Below are 14,387 nucleotides of genomic sequence, written 5' to 3'. Positions count from 1 at the left end.
AGGGGTTGAACTCAAGTTAGAATCATCCTATTTATACGCAGACCGAAAATAACCATTGAAAGGAAACCAACAAAATGCAACTATTTTCCAAAACCCCGAGCGTTTGCTGGTGGGTGACCACCCCGCGCAGGTAGCGAGGTTCTGCTTTGGTTTTGACGGAGAACCCGGGATCGACCGAGGAGGGGACTGGGTGGGAGTTAGCGGGCGAAACGATTCCCCAGAGAGGCCCCGAGCGGCGCGTGCGTGAGCGCGCGGCCGTAATATATGCTGTCATTAAGAATCGTTGCAGCTTCCAGCGCTCCGGGCGCAGGGACGCGTGTGTTGCTGGAATTCAATCCGTGGGGGGAATGCAGATTGGGCTGCGACCCACTGGGTTTGATTTATGAAAGGTTACACTAGCGATTGTTTACACATTGCATTTCAGAGCCCGGGCGCACCCTCCCGGCAGCGGACGGCGGGCTTCTCCGTGTAGGAACCTGCTGCAGCCCCCTCGGTCTCCCTCTATTCTCCTCCCTTCCTCCCACCCCCAGGGCCCCCGCAGCTTCCTCCCACAGCCACCTTCTCCAAGAACTCAGATTTCGATTTCGATTTCTCTGAACCCATAGACCTACATGCAGTTCTTTCCCCCCGCCCCCACCCGCCTACTCCAGGCCTACAGCCCCCGGACCCGGGTCGCCTTTGCCCCTGTTTACTCCGGAATGTTTACTTCTCCGTAAGGCCATGCGGGGCCTATAAATAGGAGAGGTGGAAGCAGCCCCACTGCCAGATCAATAGGGCCCGTCTCCTCGCCATTTCAGCTGAGCTATCTTATTAATTATGAAAGGATTCACCTGATCCCTGCCGGGGAACACAGCCTCTCGGCCCCTCTGCTGGAGCCCTTAATGGCGGTTCCTTCGCAAGCTGCCTCTGGCCACCGCAGAGGAAGAGGCGAATCGTGGTTAGGGCCAGGCCTGCAAGGATGGTGGTTAGGGCTCCGACCCGCCTGAGGCGGGGGCAGCCGGCCGGCCACTGGCATTGTCTGCCTGTGCGAGCAAGCTCAGTTTCTGTAAACCTCAAATAGAACGAATCTCTGCTTTGTAATTAATTAATTTAAAAACAACTTTCATTTTCTCTTTTTTAAGGGAGCAGGGTTTTGGGGAAGTGGCCAAGTGGCTTAAGTGAGGAGGGTCTGCTTGAAGGTGGCAGGTTTCCAGCGGCTTCCTGAAGAGGTGAGCTTGTCACTGGCATCCTGTGTCCCTCCAGGTACCCTGAGAACTGGGCCAAGGAAGCAGGTTGGGGTAGGAAACAAACGACACCCCCATTTCAAACAATAACTTTTATTTTATACTTCTCTATACTTTGTAGCAAATCTTTTTTTGCTGAATTTAATTTATAATAAACTTTTAAATTACATCTCTCTCTTTTTTTTTTAAAATCAAGGCTCTTTTATGTCAAAATCTTTTTTTAGCTATATTTTAGATTAACATTTAACGTCCCCCCCTTGTGATCTATACCGTTGGATATTCAGGTATTACTGTGTGTGTAACAGCTAAAACAAGAGGGAGGAGGGAAAATTAAAGGCAGTGAACTTGGACGGATGCATCAACAACAGCAGATAAAGCTAACCCCTCAGTGACCATAGCAGCCTGTCTTCTGGAAGCCTTGACTCTTACCCCAGAGATTTCCTCAGTCCCTTCCCTCTCTCCCTCCTATCCTCCAAACACAAAGCCAACAGTCCGTCCTTTCGCTTTTCTTGAGGAGAAATGTGCAGTGGAAATGATCAAAACAAGATACTGTGGAAGAACGACGTGAGCGTGAATTATTCACCGTATGTTTCGTCCGTGGACATCTCTCTTGAATTCATTCCCCTGGCCTTCTCCTCTCCTCGCCTTCCTATTAGGAGGAGCCCATCATTTTTCATGTTACTAGCATGATTAATATAGTAGGTGGCCCAGGGCCGTTCCTGAGATTCTTTTGCCAAACAAACAAACAAAAAAATTTAATAATAATAAAATTTAAAAATGGGGTGGGTTTGCCGTTTTCTTATTTGTGTGTGAAGACGGACTAAAGCTGAGGTCCGATTTTGGCTGTGCTTGCTTGCTCACTGATTGGTAACATTTGGCAAATAAAACACAAGAAATCAAACGAAATAAAAAGGAGAACCAGGATTTCCCACAATCCTATATGAGTGTTTTCAGCATCACAGAGAATCACAACGTCCCCAAAGAACGAATGGATCTTCCTCTCGATTTCCGGGAGCATGGAGTGAGTGTGAGTGGGCGCGTGGGGGGAGCTGGCCCCACGCTCAGAAGGAAAGCCAGGTCGCTAAAGCTGCCGAGAGAGACACCAGGAGCACGGGGAGCGCCGGGAGCAGAGACCCCGCCGCCCCGTTGCCGCTGCCGCAGAGTTCGAATAAGCTGCCTTGGATGTTGAGGTTTTTGGATTCTTTTCTCAGTTTATCCCACATATCTTTCGCCCCTTCCTGGCAATCCGTAAGGGCTGTGACCGTGCAGCTGTGGAAATCCTCCCAGTATCTGGTGAGGAACAGAACAAAACAGAAGAAGCAGGTTCACTTGGGGCGCCGGGAGGACCCCGGGCCTGCACCCCTGCGCCTCCCCGCTCGCGGCCCCGCAAACTTCCCAGGGTGTCCCCTCCCTACCTTCTCTTCACCGCCCTGGCGTCTGGGCTGCGCAAGGTCGGGACTCGTGGGACCTCCGCCTACGCCAGAAGCGGCTGTCTAAAGCGGGGGTGGGGGGACGCCCCCTCCTGCCTGGTTTTCCCTTCCAGATGCGGGGAGAGGACTCGGCAGCCGGGAGCCGGGTCGTGCACCCGCTGCGGCGCGCTGGCACCTCGGCCTCCGCAAACAGATTGCTCGCCCTCCTCGGGGAAAGCTAGGAAAACAGTGCTAAGCCTCGCAAGCTGCCGCCCATTAATGCCTCTTAGCTTGCAAGACGGGTTACTAGCTCTGAGCACTGCCCTCCCCTCGGGGCTTCTTACATTCTCCTCCCCCAAGCCCCTTCTGTCTCCCTCCTTCTCCACGCCGCGGTACTCTCGCCTTCGCCCTCATTCTTTCCCTCCACCCACTACCTCTTCCTTTTGTTTTCCATTCTCCTTATTTTCCGTTTCTTTCTTTTTCCATTCCGTCTGCTTTCCTCTCTTCTGTTCCCCACTTCCTCTTCCTCCTCCCCCCGGCCTGCCTCGATCCTCCTTGCTCTCCACAGTCCCCGGCTCAGATTCGGCCTGGAGACTCCTGCCTGCCTCTCTTCTCCCCCGGCTCGGTGAGTGTTAGTGGCCAAGCACCTGGGGCCGGCTTCGTAGCCTTCATCTGCTCTTGCAAATCCCAGTGCCACAGGCCTGCGCGTTGGGTCCCTCCTCTTTCTCCCTCCCCAGTCTTTTCCGTGGGCTTGGGCCTCATGGGGCTTCCTCACCACAGTTTTCAGGGTGTAGCGCCAGCCCCCAAGGCCGGAACTGCGGGGAGGGCGTGGTGCCCACCGCTGCCAACCCTCGAGGACCCCCCCACATTCTGTCCTCTTCTGGCGGTCAGTTCCCGGAGACCGGCGCCTAACTCAACCACTTCCTCCTCCCAGGCTCAGCTCCTAGACCCGCCCCCACAACCTTCATCCAACCTGTCCCTTTTGATTGTCCCCCTTTCTTCTGAAAACCCAAAATAGATCCTGAGACTAAATATAATCCCAACCCGTGATCGATTCCTGGGGCGCTGTCTCCTTTCAGAGCTGGGTCGATCTGTGCCTCTCTGTAACTCCGGGCTGGTCCCCACCTCCCCTGAGCCTTGAGCACCAGGTTACCGGTGCCTGCCCTCCACACAGTTTGGTTGTATTTTCTCCTCTCTTTCCCTTCTGCTCGCTGGCCTGGACTGTAAGCACATTGAAGGCAGGCACTGTGTTAATTTATGAGTACTGGAGGGACACGGGGCTTCCGGGTTCCTCAACTTGTAATAAACAGCAATATTTGGACATTAGGAGGCCCAGGGAGGACAGCTTTCCTGCAGAGAGCCTGTGGAATCACCCCTGCTAAAGGATGCCTAAATTGCTCTTTTTTTTTTTTTTTTTTTTTTTTTTTTTTTTTTTTTTTTTTTTTTTTTTTTTTTGAGACGGAGTCTCGCTCTGTCACGCAGGCTGGAGTGCAGTGGCCAGATCTCAGCTCACTGCAAGCTCCGCCTCCCGGGTTCACACCATTCTCCTGCCTCAGCCTCCCGAGTAGCTGGGACTACAGGCGCCTGCCACCTCCCCGGCTAAGTTTTTTTTGTATTTTTAGTAGAGACGGGGTTTCACCGTGTTAGCCAGGATGGTCTCGATCTCCTGACCTCGTGATCCACCCGTCTCGGCCTCCCAAAGTGCTGGGATTACAGGCTTGAGCCACCGCGCCCGGCCTTGCTCTTTTCTTTATGCATGCCCAGATGGGGGCAGAGTCCTGAGGGACCTGGTAGAGAAGGATAGACTCTACCTGGGGCTGGGCAGAGGTGGGCTTCAGCTCCGTGTTGAGCAACCAGCTCCCCCAACTGAGTAGGGCCGGGACCTAGCCATGGCCTGTGACCTCAGGGAGGAGTTCTCACTTTCCTGTTTTCCAAGACAAAAGTTCTGCTTAAAATTAAAATAGCTTGGAATAAATAAGTTCCAACAAATGACAGAGGATTCGGGAGCTGTTCTATATGCAACCTTTTCTTATCCTTATAGATACATTCTTATCCATCACGAGGCTTTTAGAATTAAATGCCTTTGTTCCTTTCATGATAGGAAAGCACTAGCCACTTAGCCGCTGTGGCTCCTAGTAGGCACTGGGGCATTTAGGAAACAGTGTAGCAAAATTGACACCCATTTAAGTTATCAAAACCTAAACAAACATCCCTCCTTCCACCATTCCCTCTTGCCCCAGGTGGGGAGACAGGAGAGCCTTCACAGTATTACAAATGATGCCATAGAAAATGGTCACTCTAACCTCAGGGAATAAGGGGCATAACCTGCCTTGGCTTTACTGGAAGCGTTATCGTGGGGGTGGGGGAACACAGCTGTGTTTTGCAAAATAAAACAGTGTGTGTGGCAGAGGATGGGGGAGTTTTCTAAGGTCTGCAGCAGCTAAATTGCTGCAGGTCCACTGCGGTAGTGCTCTGCTGGTTACCTTATTGCTAGTGGGAGCAGTGCTTTCCAGCCAAGCTCTGAGAAAACACCACTGGGCCTGGCTATGAACTCCCACCCATCTCTCTTTACCTTTGAAGCTGTCCAGGTCTGGGGACACTGTGCCAATGTGCAAGGGGGCGAGGGAAACAAGGAGAGTGGCTCTTCCAAACCTCGGAATCTGCTGTAAACTCAACAGCGACTATCACTGGACTACCACCTGGACTGACTCTTTTTGGGTAAAGTCACTGGCACACAATAAGACAGTGTTTCAGCCTGTCTGCTAGAAACAGGAAGGGGGACCCGTGTCTCCTTGCCTGTGCCGGCATTTCCTTGATGTGTATTACAGGGGCGTTATGTCGGGAGAAATGGACAGATGAGACGAGTGACTTTCCCTTCAGGCAAATGTAGTATTACCCCCAAACAATCCTCAAATCCAAACTAACTGTTCTTCAGAGAATACCTGGCTCGCTCGTTCTCGCAAGAGAAAATAATGATAAAGATTGCTACGAGGCAGAGAGATTTTGCAGCATCAAGAACCGGTAGCAACTCTTCACGGCCCTTGCCCTGGGTCCCAGCACGTTGAGCATGCGCACCTCTGTGCAAGCCTGTGAGGCCGCGTAGAGCTGGGACTGGGTCTATGTTGAAGGATCCTCCCCTATATCCCACCCCGGGCTGTGGGATCCCCTTGGGAAGTGCAGGTTCTAACCCGGGGGCCTGGTCCTAGGCCTGGGGGTTGGAGCCAGAAGGCAAGAGTGAGCAGATTCGGATTCGCGCTGGAGCTGAACGCTGAGCGCAGGCGGGGAGGCTCGGCACTCTCCGACCTCAGTAGCTCCCTCAAAACCGAAGTCCAACCGGCCAGAAAGGACACTTACGTGCACACGGTCTTGATGTTCGTCTTGTCGTCCAGGCCCTGCGGGTAGTTGGCCATGCTGTCGCCCAGCTTGAGCAAACAGTCCGAAAAGCCCTTGAAGACCGCATCGCACTTGCCCGCTGCTCTCACGGCCTGCACCAGATACGCTGCGGGGAGGAGGGAACACCGGTCAGCAGCGCCACGACCCCGCCCTGCCGCCCCACTGCCCTTCCCTGTGCGACCCAGGCTCCGCGCGGCCTCGTTGCATCGGGCGGCCTCTCCCAGTACCCAGCCTTGGGGCGCGCCAGTGTTAAAGGTGAATGAAATACTTGACCCAGGAATGCCCGACCTGCGGCTAACGCTGCGACTAGTGCAGATTGTCGGTGCGTGAGCAGGTGTGGGTGGGTGGGAGGTAGGTGAGTCGATTCCTTTCCTCCAGTTCCCTCCCGCATCTCGCTCCATATCTTTTTCTGTTTCCATCGCCCCCTCTTCTCACCTCCCTCATCTCTTTTATTTCTCTTTCTCCTCACTGCCTCCTTCGTCTCCCAACACTTCCCCAGCAAGCCCTGTCACAGCTCTCACAATGCGATCTTCCATTTTGAGGTGACAGAAGGGGTCTCGGCTGCAGCGTGCGGGGGCGAGAACGGGGTGGGGAGACGGCAGGGCGTGGGGTCACGCAGCTGAACCCAACGCCACATCACGCGAATAAGCCTCAGGCTTGGCGCTCTGTCCTTGGTGGGCGCTCAGCAAACGCTGCTGAATGAATGAACGAATATAGTCCCCGGAAGCCACCAGCAGTCACCGAAATGGATTGTTTCATTATAAAACCGATTGCCTACCGTGGACTCTATTCCGAGTAAGACCCTCGGATGCACCCTTTCCCGCCCCACTGGAAAGAGGGCAACCTAGGCGTCCTGAGACCTGGCGCGGGTGATGAGTGGTCTGGAGCGGAGAAGGCCAGAGGCCGGGCGGGGTCACGGATGAGTCTGCCCTGGTCGTCTCCGCAAAGGCCAGATCCACGAACCTCGGGCCTCCTTCTCTCCTCCTCCTCTGTCAGTCACTCGGCTCCCCAGACACCCTTAACAACCCACCCACCCGCCAAAAAGCCAGCCTCCACTCCGGACAGCAGCGGGGAGAGGCTGTTCTTCTCCTGGTCCCAGCCTGGCTGCTGAAAGTGAGCTCGCCGCGGCCCGGGGCTCCTGGCCCCAGCTCAGGACTCCCTGCAGAGAGCGGGCAGGGATAAAAGCTGAGCGACGGGAGGAGGAGGAGGAAACACAGGCCGCGCGAAGGTCCAAGCCCCAAGCCCCTGACCTCTGGGCGGCCAAGCCCCGAGGCGCGGGACGGAGAGACAGGCACCAGGCTGCGGTCGCGCGGCTGTGGCCATCTATTTCCACCCTGAGGCCGACGAACCCGGCTGGAAGCTGGGTGCCCAGCGGCCCAAAGCAGCCCGGGCGCGGGGAGGGCGCCAGGGAAACACAGCTTTAGGGCGGGGAAGAAAGGGTGAATCTCAGAATCGAAATTCGCACTGGCACCCACGACCCTGGGCTCCGGCCTGGTCCTCAGCCGCGTTCTGGCGGCTGCGTTTGTGTGTGAATGTGTCCCGGGAGGACCAGATACCTCACTCCCCCGTTCCCCCACGCGGGTCCCTGTCCCCGAGCGCCGGGCCAAACGCCGAAAAGGAAGGTGACCGAACCCGCAGCAGCTTCCGAGAACGTACCATTTGCAAAGAGCTGCAGGAAGAGCGAGGCGGGCCTTGCGCTTTTTAATCCGGAACGGGAAGCGCCGGGGAAGGGACCAAGGTTAACTTCGACCTCCCCTGGGGCAGATACGTAAACCTTCTTAAACCTCCGGGTTCACCTTACAGCGAAAATTAAGTACCCTGGCGACTATAATACTAACAAATCGAACACTCACGTAAAATCTTAAGAATAAGCGAATCTTTGTTCTGATAGAACTCGTTCAAAGTGGGAATACACTCCACACGTCTTCCTCTATAACGCATGTCAGAAATACAGCTTTGAAGCGAAGAAACGAAATAAAATAAAGTCCAATCTCCCCGTCCACGTCTCTCCTCACCCCTTGCCTACACCCCCAAAACTCGGTGGCGAAAGAAACCCCTAAAATGCACTGACATTTTTTAAGGGGAATTGGGGCTCGCCGGGGGCGGGAGCTGTCTTGTCACGTTATCTTCCCAGGAGCTGCTGGAGAAGACCCTGCACACCGCGCATGTGTGAGTGTGTGCGTGTGTAAAATAAGAAGTCGTGAACACTTCTGTCTTTTAAAACTGTGACTCCTTAGACTCTAGCCTTCTCTGGGAGGCCGGGAGGCTGCGCGCGGGACGGGTTTTGCAGGCGCACGCGTCCCAGCAGGTCGCAGCCCGTGTGTCCCTCGCTGTCCTTCCTGAACTCCGCTTAGGCGAGGCTCTGGCGGGTGACCCGGGCTCCTTCCCTGTCCTCTCTGCCTTCTCTTTCTTGTGCTGTTTTCGTCCGTTCATTCATTCGTTCGACATCTCATTCATTCCGAATTTCCTCCTGCTGAGTCTTCTTTCGTGTTCACCACACTCTTCTACCTCCCCGCCCCCCCAACCCCCACTTTTCTTGCCAAATGTCAATGATTTGGGACAGCTCTCAGCCATGAATTAATAAAGACCGAGGTTCTGGTGCAGGAAAGGGCAGACATTCGGGAACAAATACGCTCAATTTCAATTCCACAGCCAACAAATAGTCATTTTTGGACCGAGGTTAATGTGTTCAAAACGCGTCCCTCAGGCACGACCACCGTCTTTTTTTTTTTTTTTTTTCCCCTCCAAACCTCTCAAAGTAAGGTTATTTCCTACCGGGAAAACAGAGTCCCAAACCTTGTCCGATTAAAATTTCTATCTCAAAAACAATCCTGTCTCCTGCTCTCTAAAGATTCAAAGGTTTATTGCAAAATGCCACATTCACTTATTTCCAACATTTAAGACATTTGCTGCCATTAGAAATATTATTTATAGCAGCACTTTTCACTAATGTCAAAGATTCAAAACAACCCGATTTAAAGCATTGTCGTTTTTTAGAACTAAAGGAAAACACCAAAATCCTGCATTCACACACTCTAAAATCCTTATAATGTTTCTGCAGAAGAAGATCAGATACTCAAAATCATGTCAGTTGCATAAAACCCCACTGTGAAGAATCCATTTTAATGTCTAGAGAACTCCAAACCTTGTTTTCCTTCACATTTCTTATGGAAAAAACATGTTATGCATTCTCCTTTCTTGTCCCAAACCAATTACCTAAAGCACCCCTCCCCCCAATACTGCAAGGATTTGTCTGCAAAGAATGCCACAGCCTGAACTGATAGGAGGCAACAATTCCGTTTCAGGAGTTTCTTTTTTTCCCCCCTGTTGTCCATTCTATTAATAACCTGCTTCACTTTCACTTTTAGGCCACGTTAATTAATGTTCTGACCCCGCGTCAGAGAAGAGGGTTTTCTAGTGCCCTCTTGTATATCTTTTCTTCATTCTGGATGGTAAAAATGTGAACTTTAAGAGACCCTTGACAGCGTAACTACGACTCAACATTCCTTAACATAAAATGGGGAGTAAATAAATCCTTCCACAACCAACCTCAAACAAACAAAAATAACAAACACCCGACATGACATATTCCAAATACTTCTTAACCCTTTCCTATATATATAATACAGACACCAATGTGTAAAGTAGCAGACAAATGCGCCTAGAAAAGTACATCTACGTAAATTTGGCTGAATTCATCCTCTTCAATGGTAAGCATATTAAAATATATGGTCTGGAGTTCCCTATCACTCTCGGTTTGCCCACCAGCAGGGTCTGCGGTAGCGGTGCAAACGCTGCAGCTAGGATATAGGGGGGAGGAGGGGCGGGAGAATGACAAAGTTCTAAATGCAGCAGTCTGAGCCCTGGAATATCTTTGCTTTCTGCACATAAACTTTCCAGTCCTGGCTGCCTAGCCATTTTGTTCCTGCATTCACCTTTAGACTCTTCAAAATAATATCTTGCAGTATCGCAGGAGCCAGTACATTGCCCCAGAGCGCACCAAACCTGGTCTAAACCCAGAAAGGGAAACAAAAATGGATGTGTGCTTTGGGAAAAGGTGGAAAAAGACCCTGTCCAGAAAACGTCCGGTCGTACACATTTCCTGGCGAACATTTGGAATCTATAGCTTTAGGAAAAACCGATCTGGGACGCGCTAGTCCCCAGGAACTGATGCCCCCACCCTCGGGGGTTTGCCGGCTTCTCCGCACCCTGGGGCAGCCGCGGGCCCGCCAGTCCCCTTCCGCGCTTCGGGCCGGGGCAGGCTGCCTCCCGCCTCCAACCTCCAGCCGGGCTGAGCGGCCACTTACCTATTTGCACCGCGAGGATCAGTGAAATATATCTGCCGTTCAACTTAAGTCCCATCCTACGTTTAGTCAAACCATTTGCGACCGCAGACCTTTAAATAGTTAGTTTAGAGAACGCGGGGGAAAGCCGAAAAATAGGCATTGCCAACAAGTTCCGGGAGCGACAGAGACTTTATGCACGGGGAAGGCAGAGGGAGGAGAGAAAGAGAGGGAGCGAGGAAGAGACAGAAAGAGAGAGAGAGAGAGAGAGAGAGAGAGAGAGGCTGGGGGGGGGGAGAGCTGGGAATGGTTCACTCCATTAGGAGGGGGCGGAGGAAGTACAGCCTCACGCCCACGAGCAGGCCTGACGTGGGGGATGACACGGAATGATTTTTTTTTTTTTTAATATAGACACCTTGGTAGAGAATCGCCATTTATAGTCATCAGAAACTGGAATTAATCAGGTATCTCCAATTAATGTGCGATCTGAATGAAATTTTGCCTCCCGGGGGTGACCACTTCCCTGTTCTAGCGGTCACCCCTGCCTCTTCCTCGTTCCGGGCCCCCCCCCAACCCCGCCCCCTCCCTGCGCAGAACAGGGGCTCCCCCTCCCTTCCCCGCCAGGAGCTGGGGAGTCCTGGCGCGCCCACTCGATTGTTTCAACCTGCTCCCCCTCCTCCATCAGCACCACAGAGAATTCAGCCCTCTCTCTACGAAGCAGGGGGGTTTAAAGGAGCGGGAGAGGGAAAAACAGCTAAGCTGGCTCGATTAATTCGAAAGCCCTCCTCGGCCGCCCGCCCCCTGCGCTTGCCTACCCTCTTTTTCTCCAACCCAGCAGCTGAGCTCTGGGCGCAGCCTGCAGCGCGTGAGCACGCAGCCCGGCCCCCCGCACGAGCACACACACACACACTCACACACGCGCGCGCGCACACCCGCCAGCCGCGCCGAGCGCCCCCATGCCCGCCCGCACACAAGGCATGCGAGCGCGCGCACACGCCCAGGCCCCGGGGGTTTGGTTTGCACACGTGGGGCCCCAGAAATATACACCGAATGTCCTCTGTGAATTTTACCACCTCTGACGCCCCAGCGGGCCACAGGCCTTTTCAAGGGACACAGCGACACCTGTTTTAGGGGGCGAGTAGGGCACCGGGGAAGGAGTCTCTGATACGACAATTTTCGGATACTAGTGATTTACCAATCAACTCTCAGCGCTTTAGGAAATTTCCAAGGCAAGCACTAGTGTGCGGACTTCTTTCTAATCTTGATGCGCCTCTTGGGGTTATTTGTTGGGCTACACACACACGTACCCACACGCACACACGTATATCACGTACGCACACGCACACCCGGACCCACACACACCTGCACTGTCTTTTGATGCTCGGCACAGACCCTGCGTGGGTGTTGCCTACCCTGCAACAGAATACTTCTGCAGCTGGGTTTGCGCTCGGTGCAAGGTGCTATCGACCACAGCTTGAGTCCAAATCGAAAAATTAACAGGGCTCTTTCCTTTCTAAACGACTTTAAGCTCTGGTTTTCTTCCCTTCTTCTGCACCAAACAGAAAAACAGAAGTCTAAATTGTAGCGTCTTTAATAAAATGCTAAAGAAGGCATTGGCCAACTTTAATCCTTAAGCCTGTGGAGAGAGAAAAATGAAAACGACCCCCAAAATTTTGCCAAACTACACTAGAGGACGTCAAGCTGTCAAACTGTAGAAATGCAAACGGATTAAGGAGAAGCATTGAATTTGCTTCTCCAGGCAGCGTGCCCTCCAGGGCCAAATTTTTCGTCCCCATACTCAGACATTTGGAGATGCATAGACAGAGAAAGGGGGAGAAAGGTGCAAAATAACGGGGGTAGGACAGGCTATGGAGGGTAAGGAGCTGAGGGGGAGCCGCGGGGGTCCTATTGCAGCACTTGGCGACGTGAGGTGTCTGCAATGTGCGGCTTCTTACCCACGTCCCGCGGGAGCCGCAGACTCCCAGGCAGCCGCCCTGGCCCTGGAGGCGGAGCCACGTCGCCCCGCCCTGGTTATGTCACCCGCCTGCGGGCGGGGCGGTTGGGGACTCGCCTTCCGGCGTTCAGGGGCACAGTGGTGGCCCCGGGTGTTTCCTTTCCCCGAGCTCGGAGGCTCCGGGAAGAACCGAAAACGTGGGCGGACAGGGGGCGGGGCGGGGGCTGGTGGCGAGAGGGGGGCGTTTCTCGGACCCGCCTCCGACGTCTTCCAATGGCAGGGCAGGAGGCTTTCCGAGGGGCGGAGCCTCAGGGGGGTTGCCACGCGGCCCTGCCCACGGCTCCGCCCCGCCCCCTCGGGGTTCCGCGTGGGGCCGGCCCAGCTTTCGGGGACCTGGGCACCAGCTGAGGGTCCTCCACCTTGCTCAGACTCGTGCAGAGCCCAGGCTTGGGGGTGGCTTAAGGTTTTTTGCCCTCAATGTCCTTGCCTTCCTCCTGCTTATCCACCTGGGATCTTTTCAACATCATTTTCTGGGATCCTCTCCAACCCCTCCCCTATAACTCTGAGTGTGGGGCGCTGGGGATGTGGAGTAGGCAGGGCTGAGGGCCTCAAAGAAGCGGGTCAACCCTCGCGCGTGCGCACTGCCGCCGGCGCCGCGCCCCGGGCCGGTCCAGGTCTTGCCCTTGGGACGTGGCTGCGCCGCACCGCCCTACCCCGGGAGGGAACCCCCGCTGACTTTTTCCTCTCTTCGCTTTCCTCCCCAGGCGTCCCAACCTCCCCTCATGGGCGTGAGTCTTTTTTAAAGTGAAGAAGAGAGAAGCGAACAGAGTTAGTACTCTACACAAATGATTTTCCGGGTAGATAGATGCACATGATATTTTCTTTTTAAAAAATTTCTTATCTTTTAAATTACAGGTCGTTCTGCAGTTAAGGTTCCATGCAGGGTTGATTCTTCGTAGTTCTTTAATTAAAGGATATTGCAGTTCATGGTTGTCAACGCATGCTGTCTGGGAACGGTAGCATCCATGGTTGGAGGTGGCTTTGGAGAACGTTCCCTCCTTTATCAATGTGAAAAGCTCATCTCACATCATATTTGAGGTTGAAGGTGCAGTGGAAAGAGCAGTGAACGGGGGCAGGGAAACCCAGCTCACAGGCTGACCCCCCACACTTTGGAAAATGAAGAAGAGTGGACTATGAAGTATTTTCCAAGGCTGTTTTCACCTTTGAAATTTTGTGAACTAAGGATTTTCTAGAATTCTGTGAATGGGATTAGGAGTGGAAATTCACAATCCAAAGAATAAAATCCGTGCTAGAGTGCTTGTTGTAAGCCACCTTCTTGCAAAGAACGTATTTCCTTTTGATAAGCAATTTTGTTTAAAGAAACAAATACAGTTCAGGAGAGGGAAAAAGTCATAGGTGCTGTTTGGGTCTGCATGTTGAATTGAGCCAAAGTAACCCCCAAAAGTAAGTCTGCATAATTAAGGCAATAAATCTGCAAAACTCCTTATCCCTAGAACAGCCAGAAAGAGACTCTGTCTAATTTTAAGCCTGGTGGGGACCAACTTCCTTTCTCGGTTCATGCCACTACAGCCCCAGTCTGGATGAGCAGTATGCCAGTTGATTCCCCAACTCCTGCTATGAATCCATCATAGGTCGGCTTTCCAGAAACTGCCATCTCGACAAACAGCCCTTTGAAATTATTTGCAAAAGCAGTTGTCGAGGCCACTGGGAAATTCCATCTTTGTATTCTAGGTCAGAAAATAATCTGCTGCTCTATTAGAACAGATTGGTCTAGCAATACATCTCTCTCATAAATTTAGTCAGCCATTTAAATATCTTCAGCTAAAACTTTAATCAAAATGTGAATTTATATGTACATAACTCTTTTCATTAAAATGATAAAAACTATACCGTATTTAAACAATCATATAGATTACGAGAGGAAGGAGATTTTTGTGGAGGTATGTACATTGGTAGAGGTCCCAATAAAATCTACTTCGGGAGGCCTGGGTCTACCCTTGCATCTGTGACTTGGTAAGGGTTTTTTTTTCACTCTCTGGTCTTGAGACTCTTTACAAAATTAAGATGAAAGTTAATCACACTTCTACATTTCAAATATAGCATT

General features: G+C 52.6%; 1 protein-coding gene across 3 annotated transcripts; it reads right to left on the bottom strand.

Moving 5' to 3' along the window:
- Positions 1–1,300: 1,300 nt before the first annotated feature.
- On the bottom strand, positions 1,301–10,585 carry LOC105487363 (neuritin 1). 3 transcript variants are annotated; one of them, XM_011750815.2, is made up of 3 exons: positions 10,333–10,585; positions 5,987–6,131; positions 1,301–2,513 (listed from the first exon to the last, which is right to left on the bottom strand). In XM_011750815.2, the coding sequence occupies exons 1-3, from the start codon at positions 10,385–10,387 to the stop codon at positions 2,285–2,287; spliced, it is 429 nt and encodes a 142-aa protein (XP_011749117.1). In that variant the 5' UTR covers positions 10,388–10,585; the 3' UTR covers positions 1,301–2,284. The 3 variants fall into 3 exon arrangements, with proteins under 3 accessions (XP_011749117.1, XP_070953783.1, XP_011749116.1); XM_071097682.1 differs by lacking the exon at positions 10,333–10,585 and adding an exon at positions 7,879–8,073; XM_011750814.2 differs by lacking the exon at positions 10,333–10,585 and adding an exon at positions 6,314–6,454.
- Between the last annotated feature and the right edge of the window lie 3,802 nt (positions 10,586–14,387).

The sequence above is a fragment of the Macaca nemestrina genome, chromosome 5, assembly GCF_043159975.1.
Source record: "Macaca nemestrina isolate mMacNem1 chromosome 5, mMacNem.hap1, whole genome shotgun sequence".
In the NCBI taxonomy this organism is placed as follows: Eukaryota; Metazoa; Chordata; class Mammalia; order Primates; family Cercopithecidae; genus Macaca; species Macaca nemestrina.
Note: the sequence above shows the minus strand (reverse complement) of the source record. Positions and strands in the feature narration are given on the sequence as shown.